The sequence below is a fragment of the Lepisma saccharinum genome, chromosome 3 (assembly GCF_977018435.1).
Source record: "Lepisma saccharinum chromosome 3, izLepSacc3.1, whole genome shotgun sequence".
In the NCBI taxonomy this organism is placed as follows: Eukaryota; Metazoa; Arthropoda; class Insecta; order Zygentoma; family Lepismatidae; genus Lepisma; species Lepisma saccharinum.
In genome coordinates this window covers 102,250,466-102,269,059 of record NC_139231.1, presented here as the reverse complement: position 1 = coordinate 102,269,059, position 18,594 = coordinate 102,250,466, and the positions used below count along the sequence as shown (strand labels likewise).

The 18,594-nt window shown below is 41.3% G+C and overlaps 1 protein-coding gene across 5 annotated transcripts in view; it reads left to right on the top strand.

Moving 5' to 3' along the window:
* The window catches only part of Ten-a (Teneurin-a transmembrane protein), an 884,426-nt gene that overhangs the window by 317,861 nt on the left and 547,971 nt on the right, over positions 1 to 18,594 (top strand). Inside the window, exon 1 of one of the 5 annotated variants that reach the window (XM_083119055.1) lies at positions 7,700 to 8,094. The exons of the other annotated variants lie outside the window; for them this stretch is intronic. Within the exon in view, the coding sequence (XP_082975181.1) occupies positions 8,091 to 8,094 (4 nt within the window). The 5' untranslated portion in view covers positions 7,700 to 8,090. Of the gene's footprint in view, positions 1 to 7,699; positions 8,095 to 18,594 lie in introns of those variants that run through there. 5 annotated transcript variants of the gene reach the window in all.

The window sequence follows — 18,594 nt, the reverse complement described above, 5'->3', positions numbered from 1 at the left end:
CGAAAGTTTATTTTGCACCTACGATGACAATGAGGAAGAATTATTTAATTTGTCATCGTGTGTCAGGACGCTGCAAGGTGCTTGTTAACCAGGGTGTCGCAACCCCTCCGGTTGTCACGTTTAACAAACGGCTACGTCAAGCGTACGTCATGAATTCGTTGGTGATAGCTGCCTGTAATCAATATCGAAGATCCCAGTCAATATTTTGTCAAAACCATAACAGGTCAGATGGTACTGCATATACAAAGTTGTCATTTACCGTAATTCAATCCATATTATAAACATTTCTGCTTCATATTTTGACATATCTTCTTGCTTATGCTAAGACGTTAATTTTAGCTCCAGAAACTGTAGAAAATGAAGATACTTGTGTGACCTTCGAATATACTGCCATCTGTAATAACCGTAAGACCCTTAACGCCTGAAATGCTCGCTTCCCTCAATACTTTAGCATTATGTGTGTTGCCTAACTAAACGGCGCTGGCATAACGTGCCATTGAGGTTCGGTCATGTCCGTTGGGTTAGGCAACATACATAATGACACTACGGAATGGAAGCGAGCATTTCAGGCGCTAAGCATCTAATTTTAATTGCGGATGACTGTAGTTATTGTACAGGGTGATATAAAAGATAGATACATTTTCAACCTTCTGTAACAGCGAAACCGAAATTCTAGAGAACGTTATCAGTTGGTTGATCCGTTTGTCAGTTCATATCAACAATCTAACCGTTCAGTGTCTGTTGACTGCTCGGTAACTAATAGGGATACAAAATTATAAATTCGTTAATTGAAAAAATACCAGGTGTTAGTAGATTGGTATATTTATTATCTCGAACTCTCTTTCCGCCTGTCTGTCAATAGTAGCGACCTAATCCCAACCAATAAAGGTACATTTTATAGGAAATAAAATTTTGAGGATGATGATTAGATGACATTAAGGGACGGCCACTTACCACTCCGGGATTCGAAGCCGAAACCTTCTGCCACAAAACCTTGAATTGACCAATGAATGCAGTGGGCCGCCGAGGTGGTCACATAATGTTTTGCATACTGTTTGAAAATATATTTACACACGGGACTCGAGGAGCATCAAATAAAGGTTGATGTACTTTTGGTGAATTATTGGACAAAGATAAACGCGCAGTTTTGGTTTCGTTGAAATGATCGTGTCTGATCTTTTCAATTCGTGCGTTTTTAGTGCAGGACATGGAATAGTGTGAGTTCAAACTATTTTAGATTTTGCATTTTGTATTTTGTGTCCTCTTTTCGGCGTGATATGGTTTGTATGTATGAGTATAGTTTATGTATGTGTGTGTGTGTGTCTACGCACATGAGAAACAAGTATCTGAACTTCGTGTATAATGTATTAACATATAATTTTATGTATGTGGTTCATTGGAAGAAAAGAATCTGCATGACTTTAACTCCACCATTTTTTGATTGATTGAAATACATTGTTTGGGTGCTTCAATGCATGGAGTTATTTTCGTCGTCACATTAACGGGGTCCAACCAGTTTTGGCTAATCGCAAAGATGAGGATGAGTGATGATAGAAGTATGACGAAATTGATAATGGGGCACTCACAAACACCACCCATGCCCAGGCCGTTATTCGAACCCGGGGCTCCGGGCGTCGTAGCATCGTGTGCTAACCACTTCGCCACGGAAACCGGCTCCTAAAAAAACTAAACTAAAATCTAAAATCACGGAAACTAAAATCAACATCTGTCTCTGATAACAAAGATTTCCTTACCAAGTGTTGAGTTGGTTGGTTCATTTGGTGTTTTTAATTCCACTTTATGCATATTAAGGATAATCGGGACTGGACCTACAGTGGGATCCGGATCACTGTATGACTTCACCGGGTATTGAACTCCTCCGGGACTCCGGGACTCCGGGACTCCTTGATTACAAGACGAAGACTCCATCTTTTCGAAGACTAATAGCTGACGCTGTAAATGGGCACTCAGCACATGTAAGGACAAAACGCAGAACAGCCTTACAGAGGAGTATACTGTCCGTATGTCCAGACGCCAGAGCCTCATCCTGCAACCTTGCAGTGACCGGAGTTACAGCGCCTTGAATAACGTAGTGTGGAAAACGACCCAAGAAACGATGACAAGTAGATGGCAGTGCGATCGACCCAGGTGCTAATTTTGTTATGAAAGTAATGCGGCTTTGTTAGTTTTTGGAATATATTATGTAGATTTGTTTGTCTTGAAAGGCGGTACGTGAATTGATGGAAACAGTTATATTTGTGGAGTGATTTGCAGTCACGAAATGACATTAATTTGGAAAGAAAAGTAAAATAAAATTAATAAATAAATAGCATGCGTAACACAAGAAGAAACATCGCAATGTGATTCCGGACGTCAGGTCTTGGACTGTGTATTAGAGTTTATTTTTCTATGTTATTAGAATATAAATAGTATCCTGAGAGATATTTCATACCGAGGCGACAAACCACAAATGTCGCTTGAAACCGAAAAGTCGGAAATCAATGCAGCCTTTCGAACCGTAGGGACAAAAGCTCTGACTGCACCGTTTCCTCAAGGAGATTTTACACCAAAGCGACACGCGACAAACGATACGAGGATTTCACACCAAAGCGACACGGGTCATTCGGTCCAAGGCAACTTTCATACCGAAGTGACACATGTTGCTTGGAAAGGAGCCAATCAAGAACAAGATTTCACATCGTAGCGGCATGACGGGAAGCACAGGCCAGCGTTCGGTTGGTGAAATCCTCAAGCGATAAGTGTCGCGTGCCGCTTGTCGCTTTGGTGCGCAATCTCACTAAAGCAAGACACTCATTGCATAGCGTATGTGCGAACAACAAACCACGGCAAAATGTTGCAAGCTATTGAGGGAATGGTCCAGTTTGAGCGACGCAGAAGCGACAAAGCGACACGTATGGCTTATCGTGTCGCCTAGATCTGTTGTTGTAATGTGCGGTTTATCGTGTCGCCTATCTGTTGTTCGCAAGCAACGCTTACTAATAGACTGAAGGCACCATGTCGCTTGTCACTTAGTTGGGAACTCCCCCTGTAGCGCGTCGCTTCGGTCTCAGCACCCTTCCTTTAAGTAGCTTTCCGATCGAAGTAACAAGTAGCACGCGAATACGCCATATGAACGTGTCGTTTGCTGTTTGGACCCTCATGTGCATTGAATGCATTTTTACAGTCTGGAAGTGTGTGTCACTAGTGTGACAGTGTGAACATCCCGTGTCGCTTGTCCCATTGGTTTGAAAGTTGCCTTACACTCATGTCGATGGCACTAAGAAAGTTTTGTGGGGTTCCCCTTGTCGTTTCATGGAATCATCATTATCATCATCGCCGCGATTAGTTTAAAGCGGAAGAAAAGAGACAGTAAATATCAAAAACACAAATGCTTCAGTGTGTATATCTTTAAAAGAAATGATGATGATGATAATAATAATGAACCTAATTCATACACAAAAATTTAGTTGCCAAGAACATTCCACGCGTATTTTTTCTCCCGTATTATTAACGAAAGTATGACGATAACAGGACGTGGTCGACTGTCTAGAATGTTCGTTAATATCTTCGCGACCACTGTACCAAATAGCATAGCAATTATCACATTCATAGAAATGCTTCATGTAAAAGAATCAGACGTTGCACCGAAAACTCCATTTACTTCCATTTTAAGCAGTCGAACACCAAGCTCCGGGTTCAACACCAGCGCCTCTAGCGGATCATTTTCGAGTGGAACCATCCAGAGAGCGCAGAGGCATGGCGTTTTCCACACTACGTTATTCTAGGCGCTGTACCGGAGTGTACTACGTTGAAGAGAGCTTGACATTTGGGTGCCCTCTTAAAAGTCTATTCCTTACACCCCAACTCCACAAATTAAAGCAAGACATTAATAAATATAATAAATCTCTGTGTATATAAAAATGGATGTATGTGATTGATTTAGTTTATTTTACTTCGCGTTTTGTGCCTCTTGGCTAATTTGCGAAGATGGGGATGAGTGATGAAATGAAGAAATTGATGAATGGACATTCACAAACAACCAAGCCCGAGCAGGATTCGAACCCGGGATCCTTGGCGTCGCAGCGCGATGTGCTAACCACTCCGCCACAGGGTCCGGCAAAATATATGTATGTGTATGTGTGGGTGTGTATATTTGTTTGTTCTGGCATAACTCTCGAACGCCTGGAGCAATTTCAACCAAATATCACTTGCAACCTGGAAATAAATACTGTGGGGATAAGAAACCCCTAGCACCCCTAGTGTGACATGTAAGGGTAAGGGGTGACATGCAAAAAAAAATAGAGAACCACCGATATTAAAATCCGCACAAACAAACATCCGTGCCTCTATACAATCCGCACAACGATAGTGTTTCTCCGGTTGTCTAACATTCAGGCTTTGTTGCGAATGAAATGCATAGTTTTCGTGACACTCCCAATGCGGTTGAACTCCAAGTTCATCACCTATCGGCATGGGTGTGAGAGGGGGGTGAAAAATGAAATGCAACAAACGACCTAGTTTAGTATCGAATCCATAGTTTTCGAAGTCGCTAAACTAATTGGTGACATTCACGATCACATTTAAAATTAGTTACATTTTACATTATAGTTAGAAATCATTATTTTCCTGTCTAATACAAGATTGGGATAAATAAATACCCGGGCAACGCCGGGCAATCAGCTAGTACATAAATAAAGGTACCGTTCTATGCATTTCGTGTGTATTTTAATGCACCAAAAGTACATCATTTTAGCAGTTTATGCACTTTTAAAATATTACTGGAGTCATCATATTGTTGGCAGTAGACACAATTCGGGTTCTTGGATTTTAAACAAACGTTGTCGAGCTTTGAACAACAGTAGATCAAATTCAATACAATTCTCCGTAATTTTTATTTCTTCTGGCAAGATATTCATCGCATTTCAACCGGACTGTTTATCTTTCTCTTTCCCTATCTTCCTTGAGAGCAACGTTCTTTAGCTGTGGAAAATTCCTTGTTAGGAGGGGACAGAACAGAGTCCTGTGCTCATCCATAAATTCTTATCGATCTCCCAGATGGCAGTGTTTGCGGAATAAGAAACGAAAGGAAAGGGGAAGCCGGGTTTGTCCTTCTTTTTATTGTCTTCTCTTGTTTGTCGACGTTTTGTGCTTTGGGAGCGGATTCCTTGCCCTGCGTTGTGTTATTTTAAGCTGTCCGAATAACAAAATACAGGGAAGAAATGGATGAGGCAAGGAACGGCAGGAATTCATAGCTTCCTGTTTTCATCCATGAACACAAATCTTGTTTTGTTTTTCCGAAGCTTGCTCTTATAGCATCTTGGGAGGCATTGGGTTATGCAAGATACAATGCCGTGCGTTGCACACTCATATCGGATTCTTCTATCTGTATTTATTTTTCTATGTTTTGTTTACGTCACTCTGTTTACGTCACTGGTTTAATCACATCGACCTGTGTCTCTTTTTATCCCATGTTAAGAAATAGTAAGAACGATGAACAAAGTTTGTAGTCATAAAACGAGAAATGTCCAAAAACTACGCACTGTTTAGTTTCTTTGTCTACTCGCACCAGGGCAGTTCCCACACGATTTTTAAAGCGGTTTAAGAGCTTCTGCTGGTGGTTCATTAAGGATGATCTGTACAATCACCGGCAAAAAAAATGAGTTAGCTCTATGGCGAGAAATGAATTATAGCACATTTTCATTGGCGACTTCTACCACCTACGTAGAGTTAGTCAACACAACACACAATGCCTTGAAGGGAAGCGAGCATTTCAGGATAAAGGTGTCTCATTTTTATTGTCGATGACTGTACCTGGTACCGTTGTACACAACTCTTGCCTGCTTGATATTGATCGTGTAGCTAAAGGAGATCACATTTGAACTTAAAAGCTATGATATATATTTGGATGACGTTTCATTCAGATTGACTCACCACTTACCGCTCTGACGTTGCGAACTCAAAATATATCATCATTTTAAATTCGATGAATTATTTTGAAATACGTTGTAATTCTTTAGGCCGTCCGCTGATACAACTCTTTATATATCACAATTCGCTGTCACTATACAGGTTTCTGAACAACAAGCTCACAAATGTCTAGGGCCTCCCCGGTGACGTAGTGGTAGCGCCCTCGCCTTGTAATCAAGGGGTCCGAGATGGATACCCGGTGGAGGCACATAGTGGTTCGGATCTCACTTTAAACTGTAGGCCCAATCTCGATTAGCCTTACTGTGCATAAAGTGAACTTAAAACACCAACTCAATCAATCAATCACAAATATGTAGATGACTAAACTCCCTGAATAATGCTTTCCGAAACGTCCGAATAAAACAAAGGCAGTGTTGCAATTCCAGCATCATTCAATATGAACCAATTACCGTTGACCACAAGGAACGACGATGTAAGCCATGTTAATTCATAAAACATAAAAATGCTGACCAAGGCAAACTTTTATAGTATAAAGAAATATACATAAAAACGTAACGTTTCCACCCTCTAACAGAGCTTCTTCAGACGAATACATTCACAATGTATTTATTCTGAATATTTATGTGACGAAGACCCTGTTAGAGGATGGAAACGTTACGTTTTTATGTATATTTTTTTATACTATAAAACTTTGCTTTGGTCAGCATTTTAATGTTTTATTAACATGGAAAAAGGCTTAACAGTGTTACCATCTTAATTTAATTTGCAATTATTTTTGTTATTATTTTGCATGATAATAGCTATTATAGATTTGTGAATTTCTGGGTTGGAGTCTCACGATAGGAGAGCAAGGGTGTTCATTAAGTTTCTGTTAACTATTTCACCAAATCGTCACTCATCCTCTTCGAGGATGATCTCGCCGCCGACGTTTCCGGGTTCGAATCCCTGCCTGGGTATTGGTGTTGTTTGCGAGTATCGCTTGGGTTCGATACAAGGTGGAGGTACATGGTGGTTCGGATTCCACTTTAAAATGTAGACCCTGTTCCGATTAAACTTTCCGTGCATAAATAGACTTAAAAACAAAGCGAAGTGTCCCTTCACAAATGTATATCTAATCAGCACTTATCGTTGCTATTGGAGAAGAAGTGGAGTAAGGAGACGTAAATGCGAATGTCAAATACAAACTGAACCGAATGTTTAGCATGAAATATTAACTTTCAGTAGGAAGCAGAACCAAATCTGAACATGGAAATGGTCAAAAGGAGGAACCTTTTTTTTTTCGTTACAATGCATTCCTGAATTTCCTTCGGACGGGAGTTTTTATGATTCCAAGTTGAGAGAAGGAAATTAAAGTCGGGAATGCTTCCGGCTTAATTTAAAGAATCTCTCTGCTTTAAAAAATCCATCCGTCCCTCCTAACTCTACCAGCCAGTGGCAAGGACAAATCTAAACGCTGCACCCAGACGCCTCATCTTGGCCAGCCGAAAGGAGTGGGAAGAAAAGTATTCATAGAAAGTATTTTGTATCGATTACGGCCGAAGGATAGATGCGGGGGTGGGGGGTGAAAGCCTCATTATGACCAGGCACGGTACCGGATAGGAAACAACCGTGCCGTTACGAGCCGGGTAACGTGCGTGGCGAAAATCGATCCGGGGAGAGTTGTGGCGGGGTTGCCGGCATGACAGGAGGTTCACGCGCGATCTTCGAGGCTTCGGCAGTTTCCGGCGTGCTTCGTCTGTTTTCGTCCGTGACCGACAACAACTGCCAGCCGTTTTGGATCGTTCCGTCGAAGGGGGGGCATTCCCTTATTTATGTGTTTTTTTGCGAGTGCATTGTTTTTTGAGGGTCCGCAAAGAGTCAACTGCCCCCGATCGCCCGTATCGCGATAGCCACTACGTGTCTTTGTGGTGCCTCGTGGCCGAGCAATGGCAGCCGTGGGGAATGTTTACGTTGTGAACCACCGCTAGCAGCTCCCCGCCAGCTGACGAGAGATAGCATTATTCATTGTAGGCTGCGTTCGTGTGCGAAATCCTTAAGCAGGGATTAGCGCCCCCTGCCCTCTGTTTGTCTTCGGATTCTGCTTCGATAGGGAACCCAAGACGGAGATCTCAACTGTTGCTGCCTACCCGACTGTCCATCCATACGACGTACGGCGGGCCGGAATGGGTGAGTACATACGAGTATCCTCACGTAAAGAATGTACACATTCTAGTAGCGTGCTTGCGGTGTGAGCTTAACGGACTACAACCCACCCGGAAATGCTGTCTATCAACATTCTCACACCTTTCGTTAACCTAAACCATTGTCTAAATGAGAGAATTGTTATGTATTAATGCCAAATCCGCACATCTTGAAGTTAGATATTGCCGAGAGATAAGCACACTCGGGGCGTAAGGGGTGACAATTTGTGAAGACACGCAAATGTCAACCACCTTCCGCTCTGGGCTACATTTTGCAGACTAGCGAAGCTCTGGCGTCTGGACTCACGGCCAGTATAATCCTCCTTGAGGCTCGTGGTGTTTGTTGTCATTGAGTGTTCGTGATTCCTCTTTTATCCATTACATCTTAGCACCATTCGTTTTCATCTTCGCGATTAGCCAAAAGTGACAGAAAAGCGAAATAAAAAGAAGTGAATGAATTAATCAATAAGCGAATCAATTAATTAACAGCACACACCTCCCAAATTGTCAGCAATACTCCGTTAAAATTCTTCACAAAAGCCCAATTTAATTCACTCTGTAAAAACGGCCTTGGACCCCCTCCTCTCGAGAAAAAAACATGGATAAACTCCAGAACAGGAAGATTCATACGCTAAATAATGTAATGAAATTGGAAGGGACAATCAAAATGAATATCCATTACCAGACCGAAATTCGAATCCTTGACTCCTGGCGTCGTGGCACGCTGTGCTAACCACTCCATTACGGTGGTCCGCTATTATCAGTCATATCATCATTCACCATTTTTATTTATTGATCTCTCACGTTCTACATGTTTTGAAGTAATCGAATTGTACAGATGTTGGGGCACACTTTCTCAACTTCTACGTAGGTATTCTGATTCAATGTTGAAACCCAGATTGGTATTTGAAGTGGAATAAAGGAGAAGACAGGGAATCCTACTCTCCCCACCACTGGATATTTTTAAATTACGACACTACTTAAACATCCTATTAAGTGAAACAAAGCGAATGAACGTGGTGGTGAATATTTTCGTTTGTGATATTTTTCTTTACGGTATATGAAACCAATTGACAAACGTTATATTCTCTCCACTCTTATTTTATGGGAGAAGGTGTTATAGAGGTACCACAAAAGAATCTTCGGCCAAAGGTCTTCGTGCATCTTCCCCTCCATCCGTTCAACTCACCTCCCCTCCATGCGCGAGTACGATGCACAGGACACGCTGTTCTGCGCATATCCTTTTGCCTACAAGTGATGGCGTCAGAAGGTGTCCGGGTGGAGATTCATTGTTTCCTTCCTTTACTGTCGCCGCCTGCAAATAAGAAAAATACCACTAAATAAGTATTTTTTGAACCCAAATATAAACTTTTGGTATGGTATTTACGGGTGCATTAAATCATTAAGTGTGACTATCGTCCTCTGATTCCCCAGTCATGTTTCACGTTCCTCCCAGATATCTTCTGGTTTCCTTACTTGAAGATCGCAATGATGAGAACAGACTGAATGAGTAGGATGGTGGACAATTTGGGTACAGGAAATTTGGCTGCACCCAGTGGGTCCATGATGATATTATTTCAGTTTGCTCGGAGCCAGCCATGTGACGCTCGATAATTAAAACAACGCCATCTATAAAGCAGAAAATCCTCTCTTAAACGTGCACAATAACGTTTTGTCTGTGAAACAGAGAGAATGTAAATTTGGAAAGAGAATTTTCGTACGCATAAAATCATTGAACTTGATTGCACAGTGATGGGTGTGCTGCCGACGCAACCGCTTTCACAGCACTTCCGCTGAACCCTCCCCACCTCCGAAATAAAATTGTAGATGCGCCACTGACACTATGGTATGTTACACGGTCTTAATACAAAGGAGAAGACAAATGAAATCGAAATCTTGCACAGCAAACCTTACACAGCGAGTGTTGGCTGATCTGTATTGATTTCTTGCTACGGTTCGTACGGTCCCACGCAATAAAAATCGGGGGCACCTAAATCCTGAAATACTCGCTTCCCTGCATTGCCTAACTCTAAAATGAACAATTTCTGTAACCGTGGTGCTGCAGGTGCTGCAGGGAACTGAGCATTAAGATACTAGGTGACGAGATTTGTTGCGGATGACTGTACATCGCGTCGATGACAATTTAAATCAACTTTGGCGTAACGACATGAAACTTCTCCCATGCTGTATCGAAGATTGGAACACGTGACCACTAGTTTCGCAAAACAGTTTGGTAACCACTGTAATACGGCAGCCAACGACAATTGCTCTAGCTTGAAAACCTGTTTGAAAAATACAGTGTAAATACTATATGGAGCGGGATGTTCTTGTAGTGTGAAGATGGGGGGAAATCAGTATTATCCATAGTCAAGTGATCACCGGTGTATTATCGATTGACTGATTTGAAGGATCATATGTTCGCCTTAGCATTGAAATAATAATAATAAAAAAACAAGTTGGAACTACTTTTATTGTGCCAATGCGATATGCTCCATGGATAATAATCAGGATATGGTAAATTGTCATTCCACTGTTTGCGGGATCTTTACAACCTGGCCACTCATATTAGATTTTATTGGAACAAACAAGTATGTGATAGGTCTGACGGGATCCCAACTCTTGTGTGTGCATATGCAATAGTGTTCGAGTAATCAGTATGTATCAATTCCTTCGATTATTGAATCGAATACACGCACATGAACGAGGCAAACAAGAACTTTATGACATGTGAACTTTGTTTTTACAAGTCGTATTTCAATCCTCAGAGCAACATTTTTGTATAGTGGGGCGAGGGGGCCAGTTGTCTTCCAACTTTATGCCACATTTGCCTCCGTACTGTGCTAAACCTTATCTACCAAGTGAAAGTAATCTGTCCTTGCCCTCCACCTAGTTTTGGAACCCAATCACCTCCACTGTTCTTGTAGCCATGGTTCTGTTTGAGATATCACTGTTGACTCTTTTCTTCTTTCGCTCCAATAGACAACCTTAACGTCTCTCAAAGGCAAGAGCAGGAAGAATATCCAATATGTTTTAGGTCTTGATTGTGTTTTGTCTATCTACATGCGACTCGAGTATTGAAGTGGGCGTTCAACGTATCGAGCCGGTTTTTACCACGCTAGGATCAGCTGATCAAAACCATTAAAAATTGCATCATGCATGTAAGTTGCAAGTCTAATGGGATACGGAAACAAACACAAGCGCCACCGAGAACTCGCTCACCTTGACGTGAGAGGAACCGCACAGCAGCGATGACACCGACACGAGTTCTTTCGAGACCTGTCTCGTCACGACAGAAGAATGAAACAGACTAATCGTCACGGGACCTACAGTTTAAAGTGTGATCCGAACCACTGTGCAAGTACCTACACCAGGGAGCAAACGATAGAACCATTGATTGGAAGAGAACAATGTTACCAGTACGGTATCTGAGAGACACTATACTTTGTCCAGGGAATCTTTGGAGCAAGTGAACGAAAACAAGTCTCTGCGCAAGTAGTGACGAATACGTGAGAGGGAACGGGATTGCCAGGAGGGGGAAGCGACTGCAGTTACCAGACCTTCGCAACAGAGTGTACTGCTTCGCTCCGCCCATCCACTGCCCTTATGCGCGGCTTTGCTCCAGATATTTCCAGGATAGAGTATAGGCTTAAGCTGTGTGTACACGGTGAGAGAATACCCACGAGTTGCTCGAATACTCGTCTCGTGCATGGCAATAAAATGCTTTGTTTGTATTTACTTAGTTTACGTCACATTCATACGACGAAGAATATTAAATTACCTTTAGATGAAAATGACCAATGACAGGACTCGAACACGGAACATCCGGTGACGGGAGCTTAAGTACACCACTTAACACACTCGATCGACAAGGCAGCACGATTGTATGTGATATGATCGCTCTTGGCGTACGTGTATGAAATAAAAGCGAAGTATGCATGTCAGGTAATGGATTGGAAGACGTAATGAAATGGGTGTTTCCAAGGCTATACTTTTTGTAAAGGGCTGAATCGAGGGCAAGAACATCCTTTTTTTCCAGAGATTTATTTAGGTGAGACAGACAAAAATATGACTTACTTGGGCATTTTGGTCCATCGTTCGACAAATCTGACAGCTGTTGTCCCAGAATTTAACCTTGAAGCACAGATAATTAATTATCTGTATTAACGTATTACAGTGTGTCCGAAAAGTCACGCAACCCGGTGTTTACGACCATATAACGGAATAGCGAAACGGAATGAGAAGAAACGCTTTCTGCCAAGAGAATGCACTGTATATTGGGAAAATTTAGAGAGACAAACATATGTAAGAACATGCATGTTTTAATAACAAATAAGCAAAGTGTTGCCGAAGGCGGATTCTTTTTTTTTTGGAAATCGTGTGTATTGATGCACAGAACTCACTGAGGTAAATTATTGCAACATTTCACAATACCAACAAACAATTTGGATGGCAATCTATTGAATTTGACAGAAAAAGAACTTTGACGAAGTTTCAAAAACATTGCACAAGGGAATAAATGGGCTGTTCCAAAAATCGATGTTTTCACAATATTATGAGAGACACTGGCAACACTGTTGCTGTCACGTGTCACTAACAGACGTGTTTCACCTCAGGCTATCACACTATGGTCTCTCCAAAGGGAGAAACGTGCTCTGTTTTGTTAATTCATCCTTATATATCCTTGATGTCACACACCTGGTTAGGTTAAGTTAGGTTAGGTTAGATAAAACAAGAACAAGCAGAAAGTGAAGCGTCAATGAAGCTACTTGTAGTTACCCTGGATTTTCTGACATGAGGGGAGCCTTACAAGTACTTCTATGTGTACGAAAGAACAGTTTTTGAGGTTTCCTTTCCCTTGAAGTCACATTGATCAAGGTACACTCACCGGCAATAAAAATGGGACGCCTGAAATACTCGCTTCCTTCAAGGCGTTACTATATATGTTGGCTTACACTACGGCGACAATTGGATTTTAGTAAATTCCGTACATTTTCAATGGTAACTACCACCGCCGTAGATTTAGACAACACGCATAACTTCTTGCAGGAAAGCGAGCATTTCAGGTGTCCCATTTTTATTGCCGGTGAGTGTACATACATCGTTCGGACTGGAACTACTATAAATTTTTTTTAAACCCACTCTGGCCTTCTCGCGAACCTGCTTGTGCACAAAGTGAATCGTTTGCTACGTGCTAGTTCACTCGAGAATCCCGTAATATGTTTCGAGATCTCTCGAGGCGAGAATGACACAAGCGTTGTAACTGGAAACGACAATGAGACGGACATTGTTACTTGAGACCATACTGGTAGGTGTTTTCTGGTTGTCCCAACTTATCTAACCTAAGCTAACACTACACTACAAGCCTCAACTAAAAACAAAATATTGATCTTCCAGCGTTATCTCTAACGAGGTGAAGCCCGTTCTTAAGCTTAATCTGCACAAACCACCTTTGCATACATTTTGTCGTAACAGACCCCAAAACGTACCTCAATATTATAAGTCCTAAAGCGCATTAGATGTCTACTTAAATTTGGCGGCTGAGGACCTTTCCATTGTACAAATAGCACAATACGAGTTGTTACAGCACTATTTTATTGTAAGGTAACAACGTTACTCTTTAATGAGATGGCTAGTTAGTCGTTTCACTCACAAGTCTTGTTATGATAGGCTTCATAGCTGCCGAAGGAATTCTGAGTTCTGACTAGTAGCTGTTGAGTACGATAGTGGTAATTCGTGCCCTCGGGTGATAATTAATTTTCATAATTTAGAATTAATTTGCATAATTAGAATTAATTGGCATAATTTAGCATTAATTTGCATTAGTTAGAATAAATGTACATATAATTAGAACAATTTACATTTATGCATATGTTTATTTATAAGTCTTATGAAGATATGAATATTAATTTTATGAAAAATATGTAAATAGAAGGTAATTAGCGATACTAAATGCTATACATATGGTTTTATGTTAATTACTGCAAGGTATGTAATGTATAAAACGATAATAATTAATGTTTATAGTATTGAAAATAAGAGTTGATAGTTTATTAATTGGTATGAATGGTGCTAATGGGTAATGGTAAAGGTCAAATAACGATTTGTACTCGAACCCACGATAGTGGCTGTTGACTCTAGGCTTATAAATATTTTTAGGATAAATGAGAACAGGTTACGATTTTTCACGCAAATATGTCGTTGCAAGAGGCATCAATACTTTCAAAGCTCTTATTCAACAGTTACGGAGTTTCCTTTCACAGTCACCGTCAATAAAAGTGGCAACCTAGATCCTGAAATCCTCGATTCTCTGCAAGATGTTATGTGTGTTGCCTAAATTTACGGCGATAAGTGGATTTTAAGAGAGTAAGTCAAAAAGCAAACGCACTCAATTTTTTTTTCACAGCAATAAATTTACAACGACATCATTTTTCAACATTGTCACCCACTTCAATGCACTTGGTCCAACGTTCCACAAGCTTTCCGATACCCTGAATAGAAAAGGTTTTCGGTTGAGCAGCACTCCACGTATGCACTTGTTGATCTGTGGCGAATCGACGGCCTCTTAAAGCTTCTTTAATTGGACCAAACAGATGATAATCCGCCGGGGCGAGATCGGGACTGTATGCAGGATGTTCCAACAGCGGTGTGTGCGACGGTATGGGGACGCGCGTTGTCATGCAACAGAAGAACGCCTTCTGACAATCGACTTCGTCGTTATGGATAATTTCATATGCAGAACCATTGGATTGGATTGATTTGGTGTTTTAAGTTCACTTTATGCCTACAGTTTAAAGTGATATCCGAACCACTTGTGCCTCCACCGGGTATCGAACCCGGGACCCCTTGATTACAAGGCGACGACACTTCCACTGCGCCATCGGGGAGGCTCTCATATGCAGAACCATGATTAATGTGCATATGGTTTGCCACTTCATCAATAGTCACTCGTCGGTTATTCAGAATCAGTACACGGACTTGCTCAATGTTGTCTTTACTAGTGCATGTGGCTAGATGTTCTGCTCTATCCTCGTCCTTCACGCTTTGTTGACCGCTTTTAAACTTTTCAATACACTGGTTAACACTTCGTCGTGATAAAACATTGTCACCGTATTGTGCTGAAAGTCTTTCATGGATTTCAGCTACTGGTACACCTTCAGACCAGAAAAAACGGATTAGGAAACGCTGTTCTTCTGCAGTGCACACTAACAGTGGCGCAGCCATGTTTACTTAGCAACAGTGCAGAGCGAACTGAAGTGATGACGCTGAAACCTGCCACAAGCGAGGACAATAGTGCCATATATCGGCTTGAAAGCGCAGAAAGCTGTACAGCCAACCTACAGACGAAAAGAAAAAAAAGTGCATTTACTTTTTGACTTACCCTCGTAATAGCAAAGTTTCAATGGCAACTTCTACCACCGTCGTAGATTCAGGCAACACACATACCACCTTGCAGGGAAGCGAATGTTTCAGGATCTAGTTGTCCCATTTTTATTGCCGGTGACTGTACGTGATACCAGTAATTGAAGATTAAAATTGGTAAACAGTGTAAGTGCCACAATAATTCAAACATCGTTTTCCACGTTAAACTGTGAAATGTGCCATGCTTTATAATGTGGTAAACGTTCAAAGTGGCAGGTAGCTCTCTAAGTAGTTCAAAGGACGTTTAAAGGGGTCACTAATGTGAACGTTCTTACGGGCTGATGTGCTTGTGAAGGATGCGATTTCCCAACACTTTCGCTTATGGCACTTACAACGTTTACCACTTTTAGTCCTTAATTCTAAACGACTTCATTTCGATTTCTGATGACATGCAAATGTGAATTTTGTAACGGTGGGATTCTCTATAAATATTACTGCTATATAGCACATTTCAGTTTCAAATTATTTTATTACCTCGAACCTTTGTGACTGGTACGGCTTGACCAAGATGAGAATGAACCTTTGATGTTGTTGATACAGGGTTCACAGGCGTGAGTAAAGCGTAAGCAAGAGGAGGAAACAAATGATTATGTACTTTAGTTCGGGAGTTTGCCGGATTCATTCTCTTTTGGTTAAGTTGCATAAAAAGATCATAGCATTTCTTCAGACTTTCGGACCATTTGGGAGTGCATGCACCACAGACGAAGCGCTGGAATAACAATAATAACTATTAGCTAACTATGCGAGGCATTATGCTAAGAATATAACACAAACTGAGCAAAACGCATTATTTATTGAACTTACCTCGTATATTATAAATTTTAATAATCAAATTCTTGTAAATATCATATTAGCACAGCTCCATTGAACAGGAAATAACTTTCATGAAATAACTTTATAAAAGTGTACAGAAGTGGAAAAGGCATAAAGTCGTATGATAGCTGGTAATGAGTTCGGAGAATGTATACAAAAACGAATGTAGTTTTCCGGGAAGAAGGAAGCAAATTTCAGTTAATGAAGACATGTTGAAGAAGTACAAGTAATTCATATTATGTCAAAAGCAACCTTTTTAGCTAATTCTAATTAATGTTATTCAAGTCTCGTCGCCTGTAGTGGACGTTAATGGAAATATGTCTAGATTGGCTGAATAGTTCTAATAACGAAAGTGCTTTAACTGTTGCAGTGAGTGGTTGATCTCAGCATGGTCTAGTGCTCTAAACTTGAACCGAAGTTTTCTCTCAGAGAGACAACTTAAACAAGGCATTTATATGCGTGCGTGTGTGTGTGTATGTGTGTGTGAAACCTGACCATTTGCATTAAGTTAGATTTCAAACCGAAGCGGCAAGAGACACGAGCACGTACAGTCTGTTAAAATAAACACTGCGCATGCGCAAGCGTCAGACCGAGGCGACACAATTGCCCTATATTGATTGAGTTTGAATTCTTGTTTTAAGTCCACTTTATGCACAGATAAGCTCATCGGTACTGGACCTACAGTTTAAAGCGGGATCCGAACCACTAATGTGCCTCCACCGGGTATCGAATCCGAGACCCCTTAATTACAAGGCGACGGCGCTACCACTGCTCCTCCGAGGAGGCCTATATTGATTGAGTTGGTTTATTTTACTTCGCATTTCTGCCACTTTTGACTAATCCCGAAAATGAAGATGAGTGACGATATGATGAAATTGATGAAGGGACACTCACAAAGAACACGCACGCCCAGGTCGGATTCTAACCCTGCACCCCTGGCGTTGTAGCGCGCTGTGATAACCACTCCGCCACGGGGTGAGGCAATTCCCAAGTATTGAGAAAACGTTCCAGTTCGAGCGGCACTTGCATTTTGGGTATCTTCTGTAAGAAAAGTTGAATTCCTTTCTGAAACATCGTTTACAAGTAACACGTGTTGCTTGTCGCCTGTTGCATGTCGCTTCGGTCTGATAGCTACTTATTAGCTACGTTAATTAGGAATTGCCGCCTCAGTAGCCACGAGATTTGAATGGCTGACTCACGATCTCGCTACTGACGGTTCAAGGTTTGAGTCCTGGCCAGAGCTTGGGTGTTCCTCTTTGAGTGCCTCTTCATCAATTTTATGTAATCACCCTTTCATTCTCACCGAGTTAAATGGTCTTGGGGAGGAATAATTCTCGCCCAGTTTGTCTACAGAGGTTTGTCCCATTCTCTGTCTATCCCCGACAAGACTCGAAGCGTCTTGTCTCGCTTTTGTTTAAATTTTTGCAAGGCGTTTCTCCGTCTCGTTTTGAAATGCGATCGATGTCTTTGTTTTCCTTTCTAAACTAGCAGTAATCGATTATTCTTTACTTAGAATGCCTTTATATTATTAAAACAATATGCATGTTTTGCTACTTCTCATGCTCCAACGAATTTCTGAAAAGTTAAGCAAGTGTCGCCCTATCTCCCCGGGAAACAGCGTCAGCGCCAGAGAAAAATGAGTGTAGAGACGGTGGGGGCGGGAATATTTTATGGAAGGGGAAGTCACCTTGATAACATGCAAAAATGCACATTTGACCTAAAAGAACAAATATTTATGTATTTATTTTTGTTTTCAAAGGGTGGGGGCCGGAAAGTCGATAACAAGGGGCCCTTTCGTCCTCCTGTCCTCCTCCGGTTCGGTCACTGACCCGAGGTAATAGAAGTACCCTTTATGTAAGAGATGTAGAAAAAACTCGATACAGGTTGATATCACTTGCAGTATAAATATTTTGAGTTAAGCGCGCCCCTTTACAAGCAACGATTGTCGCGATCTCGCAAAAGGGTGGGAACTCTTAAACCATGTGTTTGGCAATAGGGAGACAACTCTCCCATATTTCCCGGAATCTCCCTAATAAACCAATTGTTTTTTATCTTCCCGGCTCCCGTATTAACATTCTATTTCTCCATATTGTTTTAATAACAACCAAGATCGCGAAATTTCAACTCATTCCGAGTTCGGGGAGACATACAAAACTTCAAATTGACTACAAAAACTTGAACTTGAAGTGACGTCATATCTTGCAGTATTTGATTGATGCTTAGTTCTGAAGCAGAATTAGACAAATATACGTGG